The sequence below is a fragment of the Chaetodon trifascialis genome, chromosome 1 (assembly GCF_039877785.1).
Source record: "Chaetodon trifascialis isolate fChaTrf1 chromosome 1, fChaTrf1.hap1, whole genome shotgun sequence".
Classification (NCBI taxonomy): Eukaryota; Metazoa; Chordata; class Actinopteri; order Chaetodontiformes; family Chaetodontidae; genus Chaetodon; species Chaetodon trifascialis.
Window position 1 is genome coordinate 296,729 of NC_092056.1, and position 13,720 is coordinate 310,448.

The following is a 13,720-nucleotide window of genomic DNA, read 5'->3' on the forward strand; positions in this document are numbered from 1 at the left end:
CAACTGATTTATCACCTGACTCACAATGGACCAATCTATGCATTCTCCTTGCTTACCCACAATGCAACCGTTGACAGCTGTAGCCTAGATGGGTGTGTGTTGTGCCGGAATCAGACTATACAATTCTAGCCCGATTGTGAGACGATGTTTTGTCATGGCCAACCAATTACCAGCGTCGTGTAGTACGACAAGCTAAACAATCTGTCGTGAAGCATCTAGCTGGGATTAGCTCCACAGAATAACTTCCACAAACTCTGCAACCACGAAATGAACAAATAAAAGGACAGAGATGAGAGAAACTCAGCCTACTGCTCACAGTACTGATGACACCTGTCTGGTCACCTGTCTGGTCACCTCCAGCTCCGTTCCAGAAGACGACTCCGCCTCCGCTGCCACAGCGAGGCTCCCCAGCACTTCCTGTGTCCATGTGACCAATCATGTGACCTGTGGGTTTCCCTTTGTCATCCTATGCCTGGAGCTGTCTGTAAGGCAGGGACAGCAAAGGGAGGCTCAGCCGTCACCTCTGACTGCGGCCACACACACACGCACACACACGCACACACAATATACACACCACAACAATATACACACCACAACACACATAGACACACACACTGCTGACTGAATACACAGAAAACATCAACATGACTTGACTGTTTGTGTACTTTGTGTACTTGTGTGTGTTTCTGTCGAGGCAAATGTCCTCACAGGGACAGTAATTCTTCTGTCTCCTCCACAGTCACATGACTCAGTTTCACCTGAAACATGTGACTCCACCTCCAAGAAGGTCCAGGCCTCATTCTGCCCCCAGTATTAACTAAGAGCACAGGACCAGGAAGTAAAGCCCCCTGGTCACGTGATGACGGACGGGGACAGGTGGTGTCAGGTGGCTAGCTTCTGTTAGCTTTTCTTTTTAGATTAGCTCGCTAGCAGTCAGATGGCTCGGCCACACTGGTCACGTGACCTCACAGATGGTAACGACCGGTCAGAGTCTCCTCATCACAGACGCTGAGCGTTTTTGTGTGTCAGGTCTGGGTCAAGGCGTCCCTGTGGTGTGTCTGATCCTGGAGGGTGGTCCTAACATCATCTCCATCGTGTTGGACAGTCTGAGGGAGGAGCCTCCGGTCCCCGTCGTTGTCTGCGATGGCAGCGGTCGCGCCTCTGACATCATTTCTTTCGCACAAAGATACTGTGGGGAAGACGGGTGAGTAACATTGGCACATGACAGTCCAGCAGGAGAGAATCAGGTTCAGTTTGACCAGTTTGACCAACCCATGAAAACCTGTTTCAGTTTCCACTTTAGCTCTGCAGCGAGGGTCAGACACCTCGCCACTGAACCACCGGAACATCAAAAAGACAGAGAGGCTTATTTAGTTTGCTTTCCACAGGTACAGCTCCCATGGTGCTTTGCTGTAGCCCCATGGCTAAGACTCATGGGAGCTCTAAACTACCTGGAGAAGGATCAGCAGTGAACTGGTTTGTTGGTCTGCAGGTTTCTGTTCTGCTTTCAGCATCTTTTCAGGTGAAGGACCAAACGTTCGACTCGCCTTCGATCACCCGAGCGCTTCCTGACCGACGTGTCCAGCGAGCCGCGCTGCAGTCCGTCCTCCACCTGCAGAGCGTCACATGACTCTGCTGTTTGTCCCGCACAGGTTGCTGAGCGACAGCGTGAAAGATCAGCTGCTGGTCACCATCCAGAAAGCCTTCAACTACAGCCGCAGCCAGGCGCAGCAGATGTTCCTCATGGTGATGGAGTGCATGAAGAAGAGATCTCTGGTAGGTCCGACCTGATCCTGAGCTGTGCTGCGTTTCCTACGTCATCCATTCCAACCTGTTTTCCATCAGTACAGTAAAACTGCTGCGTTCATCCCAAACTCGTCCTGTCATCTGTGTGTTGTCAGTCGTGTTTCCTCATCAGTCTTCATGTTCATCATCGCCTCATGATGTGACGACGGATGAAATCTCTCCTGGTTTACGTTCAGGATGTTCCTGAGGTCAGAGGTCAGGCTGGACCTTTGGAGTCCACATTTCACATCCAGCGCAGCACAGACGCAGTTTTCTGTGTGAAACCACATCAGGATATGTGTCCTGCATCCATTGTATATGAATGTCCCTCACAGAATGTTGCTGCTCATTACTTACATGTACAGATGTTTTCTGAGTTACATTAACCAGTGTAATGGCACACACTCGTCTGTGTGTGTGTGTGTGTGTGTGTGTGTGTACACAATTGATTTTTAGTCTAGTTCTTTGTAGTAAACATGTAAATAAACATGATTACAGCAGTTTTACACGTTCTTAGTTTTCTGTTTTTTCATGATAGAAAATCTGATCAATAATTTTAATTTGATTTAATTGATTAGATGTACAGGCGGCATGGTGGCGCAGCAGGTAGTGCGTGTGCCTCACAGCAAGAATGTTGCCGGTTCGATCCCCGGGTCGGGTGGGGCCTTTCTGTGTGCATGCGTGGGTTCTCTCCAGCTTCCACCCACAGACCTGCCTTGACTCATTTAATCAACAGATCTCAGTCTTCAGACAGCTCATTGGTCAAACTGTGTGCTCTCGGTTGGTTGGAACAAAAGCCTGCAGCCACACGGCCCTTTGACTTTGACTGTGACCCTTTGTGGAATGAATTCGCCCACCCCTGCTCTAAACTGTCCTTAGGCGTGAATGTTTGTCTGTCTCTACCTGCGATCGGCTGGCGACCGGTCCAGGGTGTACCCCGCCTCTTGCCCGTTGACAGGTGGGATAGGCTCCAGCCCCCCCCCCCCCCCCCCCCCCCCCCCCGGGTATAGAAGATGAATGAATGAATGAATGAATGAATGATTAAATATAAGTCCAATTAAAGATAAACATATATCATTTTCAATAATCATGTGATCAAAAGCGCATTGTTTGTGATTGGACCACCTGGCTGTAAATACTACAACACCCATGAGCCTCAGCGGCTGAATTCAAAACGTTTTCGTCATTAAAGTGTGAGTACAGAAACATGTCGTCATGGTTACTGAGTTCATGTCACTGATGCAGAACCAGAAGCTGAATCAGTTTTATTGTTTGTTAACCGTCATCAGATGTTTTCACAGGCAGCATTCAAGTCAGTGACGACTGTTTCATCTAATCCTTTGCATCCTGTAACTCTAGTTAGAAACTGAAGCTACTCTGATCGTTAAAGGTGAGCTCACCGTTAAGGTGAAGCCCTGTGATTGGCTGGCTGTCGGTGACATGACCGCTGTCCTTCAATTCAATTCAATTCAATTCAATTCAATTCAATTCAATTCAATTCAATTCAATTCAATTCAATTCAGTTTTATTTGTATTGCGCCAAATCACAACAGAAGTTGTCTCAGGACACTTTCCATATAGAGCTGCTACAGACCAAACTCTTTATCTACAGAGAAACCAACAATTCCCCCATGAGCAAGCACTTGGCGACAGCGGCGAGGAAAAACTTCCTTTTAACAGGCAGAAACCTCGAGCAGAACCAGACTCTGGGTGGGCGGCCATCTGCCTCCACCGGTTGGGTGAGAGAGGAAGAGCAAGAGAGGGAGAGAGAGAGAGACAGACAGACAGACAGACAGACAGACAGACAGACAGACAGACAGTCACAGTAACAGTGACAGTGGATGTAATAACAGCAGTAGCAGTTGCAGTGGATGTCAGGCAGGGCCAAGGCAGGAGACGCAGCTGAAATCCACAATCCAGATTCAGACACTGTCCATGGGAACCTGCAAGACGACAAAGCACAGAGACTCCGGGGAAGGAGCTAAGTTAGCAAGACGCCGTGGTAGGACATGAGAGCGTGCGGATGGAGAGGGACAGAAGGACGGAGGAGCTCGGTGTATCTTTGGATGTCCCCCGACAGTCTAATCCTATAGCAGCATAACTAGGGGCTGGTCCAGGACCAGCCTGAGCCAGCCCTAACTATAAGCTTTATCAAAGAGGACAGTTTTAAGCCTACTCTTAAATGTAGAGACAGTGTCTGCCTCCCGGACAAAGACTGAAGATGGTTCCACAGGAGAGGAGCTTGATAGCTAAATGCTCTGACTCCTGTTCTGCTTTTTGAGACTTTAGGAACCATAAGTAGAAATGCATTCTGGGAACGCAGTGTTCGAGTAGGGCAATAAGGTACTATGAGCTCTTTAAGATAAGAAGGTGCCTGGCCATTTATGGCTTTGTAAGTAAGGAGGAGAATTTTAAACTCTATTCTAAACTTTACAGGGAGCCAGTGCAAAGTGGCGAGTATTGGAGAAATATGATCTCGCTTCCTGGTTTTTGTCAGAACACGTGCTGCAGCGTTCTGGAGCAACTGGAGAATATTCAGCAATGAATTTGGGCAGCCTGATAGTAAAGAATTGCAATAATCCAGCCTGGAAGTTACGAATGCATGGACTAGTTTTTCTGCATCATTTTGAGACAAAATATGCCTGATTTTTGCGATATTACGTAGGTGAAAAAAGGCAGTCCTTGAAATTTGTTTTACATGGGAGTGAAAGGACATGTCTTGGTCAAAGATGACTCCCAGATTCTTTACAGTGGTGCTGGAGGCCAGCGCAATGCCATCCATAACTGCTATGTCATCAGAAAGTGACTTTCTAAGATGTTTAGGGCCGAATACTATAACTTCAGTTTTGTCCGAGTTTAGCATCAGAAAATTGCAGGTCATCCAGGTCTTTATGTCATGAAGACATGCTTGTAGTCTAGTTAACTGACTGGTTTCTTCCGGTTTCATTGATAAATATAGCTGGGTATCATCTGCATAGCAATGAAAATTTATTGAGTGCTTCCTGATAATCTTACCTAAAGGAAGCATATATAAGGTGAATAGAATTGGTCCAAGCACAGTCATGTTTGTGAAGACGTTCAGGCTTCTAAGCTTTAACGCACCAGAGTCCATCTTCTGCTCTGCTGATGGAGCAGCTTCCTGTTCCTGCAGGCTGTCAGTCGGTTAAACTGACTGTAAAACAGATCGCCTCCACCTCTGTGCACCCCCACCAGCAGACTCTGAAGAGCGTGTCGCTCTGCTTCCTGATGGAAAACCAGTTTGAGACCAGCAGCAGGGTGGACCTGCGCACTGTGACATTAACATAATGACAAAGGGTTTACCTTTGACCCAAAGCTGCACCACTTAAAGGAGATTGTTCTGTGACCCTCCGCCATTTACTTAATCCCACAATCCTCTGCTTCGTGCTGAGAACAGCTGCAGCAGCAGACTGGCCATACATTTAAATAAAATCACAGTTCACTTAAAATGATTTGCTGTCAGATTAAAGAGCTTCAGGTTCAGATGTTCCTCCACAGTCGGACTCCATGAGGAATAAAGCGGCGCTGACTGAACGTGTCATCCGAGTCGATCTCTGAACTCTGAGGCCGAGTCCACGCATTTCAGCGTCAGCGTTTCATCCACACGCTCAGACTTAAGTCATGTTTGTGAAGACGTTCAGAGACGTTTGCAGTGGAACGCTGCGTGTCTTCCGTCTTGACATGAATGGCAGATGTGGCTAAAATAGAGCTGGTGCTAACGATGCTAACAGGACTGTTTCATGCTGATTATTGAATGCACCGTCACTCTTCCTCTGAGGAGCAGAAAACGCTGTGCAGAGGTCACTGCCGCAGAATCCAACACTCCCACCACACTGACCCTCCGACTCGCACCTCTAGCCAACAGCTGATGGCTTTTTTCAGCCATGTGATTGACATGTTTGCAGTTTGTCTCTGGAGATGGCCTGTCTGTCTGTCTGCCTGTCTGTCTGCCTGTCTGCCTGCCTGCCTGCCTGTCTGTCTGCCTGTCTGTCTGCCTGCCTGTCTGTCTGCCTGCCTGCCTGCCTGCCTGTCTGTCTGTCTGCCTGTCTGACATTCATGTTCCCCTCAGGATGAACTGGAATAACTGTATTGATCCTCTGACTCTTCATGTAGCGCCACCATCAGGTCAGCATGTTAATGTGTCCACACTTCGGTTTTTATCTGAACTGATGACGTTCAGCCTCAGCAGGATTTTGTGTTTACTGCTAGTTTGGAAGCTAGCATGCTAAAATGCTGAATTAAGGTGGTGAACATTAAACCTGCTAAACATCAGCATGTTATCATTGATAGCATGCTAATGTTAGCAGGGCTGCACTTCTGACCAGGCAATGCATGCAACTCCCTGGGGGTCCTGGACCCCCAAAGGCCCCAAAAAGACCCAGAGTCACTTGCAGCCTACTGGTGTCTGGCTGTTTAATTGATTCCACAATAACCGAGTAATTAGAATATGAAGGAGGGCGGAAAGGGCGTTAGCGTCAGGGAAGTTAGCTCATGTTGTGTTTCATGTTTCAAGTTTCATGTTATCAAATTAAAGGGGCCCAACAGGAAACTTTAACACGTTCACTGGGCCACTGATGTTAGCATTAGCAAAAAGCACTTCAGTGTAAAGGTGACAATATCATTCAGTGCAGTGAGATTATTTCAACATTTCCAAGAATGTCCAACCTTTTCATGATGTGAACATCCTGCACGACGACTTATTTGTATTGGGCATAGATATGTAGATTTTACAAGAGGAGAGTTTTGTGGCTCAGCTTTGGACGAGTATGACGTGGTAAGATGGAAACGTTTTCAGAGCAGCAGCTGAGCGTCACACAGTCACTGTGCTGTGTCTTCATGGGAGCGCTTCACGTCTTTCTGTCTTTGTCCCGCTTTGGCGTCTCCTCCAGGCTTGTGTGCAGCTGATCGTCCACACTCCTGGACCCATCAGCATAACATTTGTGCACATTTCTGAGTGTATGCTCAAGGATTTCTGCTGTTTGCAGTGATTCACATTTTAGAAAGAGCATTTCACGATTCTGCAAAGGACAACGAAGCAAAGGGCATTTCCACATTTTGACCTTTGACCTGCCTCAAAAACTGACATCCACAGAAAAGTTTGCTCTCATGTTGAACCGAGAATCTGAAGATTAATTCTACAATCAGTTAGTTATGATCCACTAAAGATCCACTAAACAATGAAGATGAGAATATTTATCAATTTTTGTGAAATTCACCACCATCGTGACTGTAGAACAAAGTGTGTAGACCACAGTGTGTAGTTCGCAGTGTTGTCTGTTGTGTGTGTAGACCACAGTGTGTAGTTCGCAGTGTTGTCTGTTGTGTGTGTAGACCACAGTGTGTAGTTCACAGTGTTGTCTGTTGTGTGTGTAGACCACAGTGTGTAGTTCACAGTGTTGTCTGTTGTGTGTGTAGATCACAGTGTTCAGGATGGGCTCAGAGGGACAGCAGGACATCGAGATGTCCATTCTGACGGCTCTGCTCAAAGGTAACCCATCACGGTTGCAGTTTTCAGACACGTCTCTGTCCTCACTGGACTAAAGTGTGTCCTCTGTGTTTGACGAACACCTGGTTTGTGTCTTGCTGTGTTTTCAGGTACGAATGCGTCAGCGTCCGATCAGCTGAGTTTGGCTCTGGCCTGGAACAGAGTGGACATCGCTCGCAGTCAGATATTTGTGTATGGACTGCGCTGGCCCGTGAGTTATACAGTACATTCATCTATTGACCTGTCTTTGTGTTTGTCGTGCCGGGGACAAACGTGGACGCTTTGTTTGATGCCACCATGCTATGTCTCCTCACAGCTGCAGTCACATGCCGTCGGCCTCTGCACGCCATCTCGTCAGGCCTGAAACGCCAGAAACAGAGACAGCAGAGAGACAGACAGAGAGAGACAGAGACAGCAGCAGATGATGGATAGAGGCAGAGAGAGGGAGAGTCCATAAATAAGCATCAAAATGAAGCTTGCTCACCAAAAACTGGGGAGGGTCCTCTTTGACCTCGTACAGAGGTCCTGGCTGAGCCCCCAGTAAAAGCCTTAGAGTTTCCTCTTCCATCTCCAGCTGGAACAGCAGAGGAGGGAGAAACAGATAAGAGTCCAATGAGAAGTCAAGACGGTCCCAGAAAATGAGACAAGCCTTCAGCAGTCTGACTGTTTGTCCTCCAGGTGTCCTCCAGGTGTCTATCACTGAGCGTATGTTCGATGCTGTTTCCGCAGCCTGTGAGCGTTTTACCAACCGACCGGCCAAAAAGTCCCGCAGGCCAGCGGGCGGCAGCAGGAGGAGGAGCGGGGAAAGGAAAAGCCAGAGGCAAGAAAGGAAAGGGGGGCAAAAGCAAACCTGAACCACCGGAGGAGACAGACCCCCGGAAACTGGAGCTGCTCAGCTGGGTAAGACACGAAGCCAACATCAAAAAACCGTCTGCCTTTTTATAGAAAAGCATTGAAACCAGACCGCAGTTCACAGGTGCTGATCTCAGAGCAGCTAACTGCTGCAGAGCCTCCTCCGGAGCAGCTCAGGTGTGCAGCATCAGTTACCAAGGCCATGTAGCCGTGTTCAGATGACACTGAGAGCTCTGGCTGCCTGCACACCTCCAGATCTCCACCTGAACAGCCTGCAACCTGAAACTGTAGCTGTCCAACTGAACTGCACAGCGCTCACAGTATTCACACAAGTTAATGACTGCAGCTTAGTCAGGTGACTGCAGGGGGAGGTCCTGATGATGATGATGTCACTGCAGGTGAACTCTCTGGAACAGGCCATGATGGACGCTCTGGTGTTGGACAGAGTGGATTTCGTCAAGCTGCTGATTGAGAACGGCGTCAACATCCATCGTTTCCTGACTATTCCTCGTCTGGAGGAGCTGTACAACACGGTGAGACACCTGAGGACACTGGACTCTCCTCAGTGTCTGTGTGTGTTCACACCCACCTGTTATAACACCCACCTGTGCTAACACCCACCTGTATTAACACCCACCTGTGCTAACACCCACCTGTGATAACACCCACCTGTTCTGACACCCGCCTGTGCTAACACCCGCCTGTGCTAACACCCGCCTGTGCTAACACCCACCTGTATTAACACCCACCTGTGCTAACACCCACCTGTGATAACACCCACCTGTTCTAACACCCGCCTGTGCTAACACCCACCTGTGATAACACCCACCTGTTCTGACACCCGCCTGTGCTAACACCCACCTGTGATAACACCCACCTGTTCTGACACCCGCCTGTGCTAACACCCACCTGTGCTAACACCCGCCTGTGCTAACACCCGCCTGTGCTAACACCCGCCTGTGCTAACACCCGTCTGTGCTAACACCCACCTGTACTAACACCCGCCTGTGCTAACACCCACCTGTGCTAACACCCGCCTGTGCTAACACCCACCTGTACTAACACCCACCTGTGCTAACACCCGCCTGTGCTAACACCCGCCTGTGCTAACACCCACCTGTACTAACACCCACCTGTGCTAACACCCACCTGTGCTAACACCCACCTGTGCTAACACCCCCTTGTGCTAACACCCACCTGTGCTAACACCCACCTGTGCTAACACCTGTCTGTCATATGACATCACAGGTGCAGCATTGGTTCACAGTCACCAGATGTGCTTTTCAAATGAAAAAGAAAACGAGCAGAATAAAGCAAAATAATAACAAATGGACTGATGGATTTTATCAAGCTCAAAAGAAACAAAGACGTCAGAAAAACAGCATTTAGACATTTGTTTGGGGAAATGAATGAATATGAATGGATGAATGATTGGTGGGACCTGCAGCGTGGCTGTACGACACCTCCTCGCAGGAGAAGCTACAGAGCTACAGTGCGATTAGCCGAGCCTGGTGCAAAGCTCAGAGGCAGGGCGCTTTCCATTCCCTAAAAAGCTGCTGTGTAAATGCAAGTATAATGATTTCAGCACCGTTCTGTCCGTCAGAGGTGACGCTGCCACCAAACAGCCAAAAATCAGTGATTTCAGGGCTGAGTGTTAATCCGTTTGACTGCAGCACAGCTGACTAAATCACTTCTGCTCAGAAAGGCGGGAGTTCATACTTTTGGTGTCATTTATTTGGTTTGCGGGCGGTTGATTGAAACCGTCCTTGTCGGTGATCCGCGGTGTCACACGGCTCAGAAAGATGCTCTTGTGTTGGATTGTGGGAGAAAAGGTTTAATGATACAAAGTGTTTGTGCAGCTTTGAGCTCTTCAAACGTTTCTCTTCTCGTTCTGAAGTTCCTGACTTATGAAACAAAAGCTTTCTGCTTTAGCCTCCATAGTCTCATTGACATGTTTATCTGCAGCTTAGCGTCCATCAGTGCTCCACTTCATCTTGTGTTATATCACTGCTGTCTCTAATCTTTATCTGCTTCAAAAAGCTCTTAAAACAACATGTGGCGCTCCTGCGAGTCACATTATTGTCGGCGTGAAGCCGCGGCTTCAAAAAGCCGTCCAGAGAGAACAAACAGATGGAATCAGGCCGCTAACAGCTGTTCGTCACCTCACTCACACTTTGACGTTCAGCCATGAAAATCATCCCAATGTCTTTAATTACGTCCATTTTAACGGACAGCAGCGACAGTTTGAATATAGATTTAAATGAAGCTGATCTGATCTCTTCATCATCATCATCATCATCATCAGCAGCAGCAGCAGCAGCAGCAGCAGCCGCTTCCTCCTCACCGATCGTACATAAACAATAAACATAATTAAAATGAGAAGATTCAGATTCAAAACTTTTGCTTTCGCTTTGCTGCAGTACAAACACACAGAAAGAAGGATGAAAACAAGTTAGAACTACTATAAAGACGACATTCAGATTCAGATTCAGAATATTTATTGTACTCTTGGGTAAATTCGGTTTACAGTGAGTGAGTCACCTCTATTGTAAACACACAGAACAACACAAGACAAGACAAAGTGACGGCAGTGCTTAGGCTAAAAGAACAAAGAGGACGGCCCCAAGATTAAAAATAAGATATAAGGAACGATAAAATAAATAAATAAATACATAAATAATGTTGCAGTTTCTCTCACTTATTGATAGCACTGATGGCTGCTGGTACAAAGCTGTTTTTGTAGCGTCTGGATTCACAAGCAGGTACCATGAACCTCCGACCTGATGGGGGCAGCTGAAACTCACCATTAAGAGGGGGGGCGTCACCTCTTACAATAGAGATGGCTACAGGGGTTCTGGGGTATGTCTGCTCAAACACAGTTAGAATACACAGCTCATGTTAAAGCGGAACTGTTCCAGGCTTTTTCAAATTCTTTTTAATGGCCCTGTCAGTCAGTTGTTGTTGTTGTTGTTGTTGTTGTTGTTGTTGTTGTTGTTGTTGTTGTTTGACTTTCCATCAGTTTCCTGTTTGTTTGGCGTTTTCTGCTGTAGAAGTTGGGACCAGCTAACACGCTGCACTTTGTGGTCAGAGACGTGAAAAAGGTGAGTTTTGTGTATTTAAACAGCGACTGCTGCCCAGTGTTGTGATAGTTGTTGGTGGTTTCTTAGCCGCAGAGGTGCATCCTTCCCTTTCAGGCTTATGTTCAGGTTTTCTGGCCCAGCGAAAATAATAATTCACACTATATGAACTAAAGTCTTTACTACATTTCCCTGTTAGCTCATCCATTGACAATAATCTTGTCCTACATAATTCTGAAATCTAGTTCCTGATGAAAGTCTTGTTAGCTTTGTGAATCTGCAGATGTTTGTGAGACACAGTGAACCTCTGATAAAAAAGCTGATTGAGTGGACGATGTGTAAAACAGCGGTTGGTGTTTCAGGGGAATCTTCCTCCAGACTACCAGATCACACTGATCGATATCGGCCTGGTGCTGGAGTTCCTGATGGGTGGAGCTTACCGCTGCAACTACACCAGGAAGAGCTTCAGGACGCTGTACAACAACCTGTATGGCCTCAAGAGAGTGAGCAAACCTTGGTTTCATTGTGAGGCTGCTGCAGAGTTTGTGACCACAATGCTCCATAAACACAAACTCACAGTGAACCACTAAACATGAACACACAGGGGACACACACACACTCACTCACATACACACACACACACACACACACACACACACACACACACACACACACACACACACACACACACACACACATCGTAATGACTAAACATAGAAGTGAATGTGACCATCGGCCTAAATGCTGCAATGGACAACAAAGAAGTGGCTGAAGGAAAGAAGTCACACATGGAAAACATGCAGCAGTGGTGAATGAGGACCATGAGACCAGACGATGATCTCCATCAGATGCATTGATTAGTTTAAACACAGGATGAGGATCTTTAAGACTTAACATTCTGCAGGCACCTGAATTATTGAGCGAAGGCTCCTGAAGTCTTCCTGTTGATGTGCAGCACCAGCCGAACTGCACAGGTGAAGTATTGTTTCTGATGCTTGATGGCCAGAGCAGATCAGGCTATTGACAACAACCACAGAAGTACTGCATGTCACAAACAGAGGACGTCCAGGTCAGAGTGGGCCTGATGTCCAAAGATGACTTTGTCAACAGGACAGTAACTGAGCTGCTGGGGCCTGGACCTGGACCAGGTCCTGGACCTGAAGAATCAACTTCAGATGAAATCTGTGTGCACACGTTCTGTCCTGCTCCAGTCAGTGTGACATTGATCCATTTCTGCAATAATAAACTTGCCATATCTTCTCTTACAGCCTAAAGCCCTGAAACTTCTTGGAATGGAGGTTTGTTATTTGTCATTATTTCCAAAACTTGCTGTAAATGAAAAAATATCTGAAAATAACCAGCGTTGGTGGTGGATTTGGTGTCTGACATGCGGACTTGTTCATGTGGTTCCTTCAGGATGACGAGCCTCGTGCGAAGGGGAAAGGAAAGAAGAACAAGAAGAAGGAGGAGGAGGTGGACATCGACGTGGACGACCCCGAGGTCAGCAGGTTTCAGTATCCCTTCCACGAGCTGATGGTTTGGGCTGTGCTGATGAAGCGCCAGAAGATGGCGCTGTTCCTGTGGCAGCGGGGGGAGGAGGCCATGGCCAAAGCTCTGGTGGCCTGTAAACTCTACAAGGCCATGGCCCACGAGTCATCCCAGAGCGAGCTGGTGGACGACATCTACCAGGACCTGGAGAACAACTCCAAGTGAGTCTGACAGAACAAGAGTCCAGGTCCTGGTCAGACCAGATCAGATCTGCAGCAGATCCAGACTGGAAGTGTGAACAAAGAAAAAGGTTCACTGAATGCAAAAAGAGCAGCTGAGCTGACCTCAGGGCAGCTTCTGCTGGGGTTAGGGGCCCTGTTGTGCTGCTGTCATGTGATCAGCCAATCAGAGCTTTTCAAAATGTCGACTCTCATCTTATCACACACTGTAAATAATATTATTAACAGCATAAATGTAATGTTGTTAATAACGTTAAGAGAACTTTATTTTTTCAGCACCTTTCAAACAAGAAATGCAGCTCAAAGCGTTCTATGACCCACTTGTTAACAATAGTCAAAATGAGACAGAATAAGGATGAAAGTAAAGAGAATGCACAACGGGAGATGGAGAATAAAACCACTGACAAAGGCTGCGTCCCTGGTTGTCTTCAAACCTCCAATAAACCAGCAGCTGGTCACAGAGTTCTTCAAAGTGAATGACAAAGGAGGGAGTTAGCGATGCAGCTTGGTGCTAGTCCATTAAGAGCTTTGTATACGAGGAGGAGGACCTTAAAATCAGTCCTGAATGTTACAGGAAGCCAGTGCAGAGCAGCTGAAAATGGACCAACGTGGTCTGGGCTTGAATTAAAGGTGTGAATCAGTTTTTCAGCACCTGTTGGTCTAGAAACGGTCATTCTCCAGCTGTTTCTGAGGTGAAAATGAAGTTTTGGTCACCTTGTTAGAGTTAGAACCACAGTTTTAACATCCAGAGAGCATTAAGGGTCAGTGTTCACCGA

The 13,720-nt window shown here is 47.3% G+C and overlaps 2 protein-coding genes across 2 annotated transcripts in view; one reads left to right on the top strand and one right to left on the bottom strand.

Annotated features, from left to right (window-relative positions):
* The window catches only part of zdhhc1 (zinc finger DHHC-type containing 1), a 223,812-nt gene that overhangs the window by 164,259 nt on the left and 45,833 nt on the right, over positions 1–13,720 (bottom strand). The gene's annotated exons all lie outside the window — the stretch shown is intronic.
* The window catches only part of LOC139333835 (transient receptor potential cation channel subfamily M member 1-like), a 35,018-nt gene that overhangs the window by 10,754 nt on the left and 10,544 nt on the right, over positions 1–13,720 (top strand). Inside the window, exons 7-16 of the mRNA XM_070966507.1 lie at positions 1,030–1,204; positions 1,653–1,776; positions 7,219–7,291; positions 7,399–7,499; positions 8,018–8,188; positions 8,539–8,673; positions 11,191–11,241; positions 11,580–11,720; positions 12,486–12,515; positions 12,634–12,926. Coding sequence (XP_070822608.1) covers positions 1,030–1,204; positions 1,653–1,776; positions 7,219–7,291; positions 7,399–7,499; positions 8,018–8,188; positions 8,539–8,673; positions 11,191–11,241; positions 11,580–11,720; positions 12,486–12,515; positions 12,634–12,926 — 1,294 coding nt within the window. The remainder of the gene's footprint in view (positions 1–1,029; positions 1,205–1,652; positions 1,777–7,218; positions 7,292–7,398; positions 7,500–8,017; positions 8,189–8,538; positions 8,674–11,190; positions 11,242–11,579; positions 11,721–12,485; positions 12,516–12,633; positions 12,927–13,720) is intronic.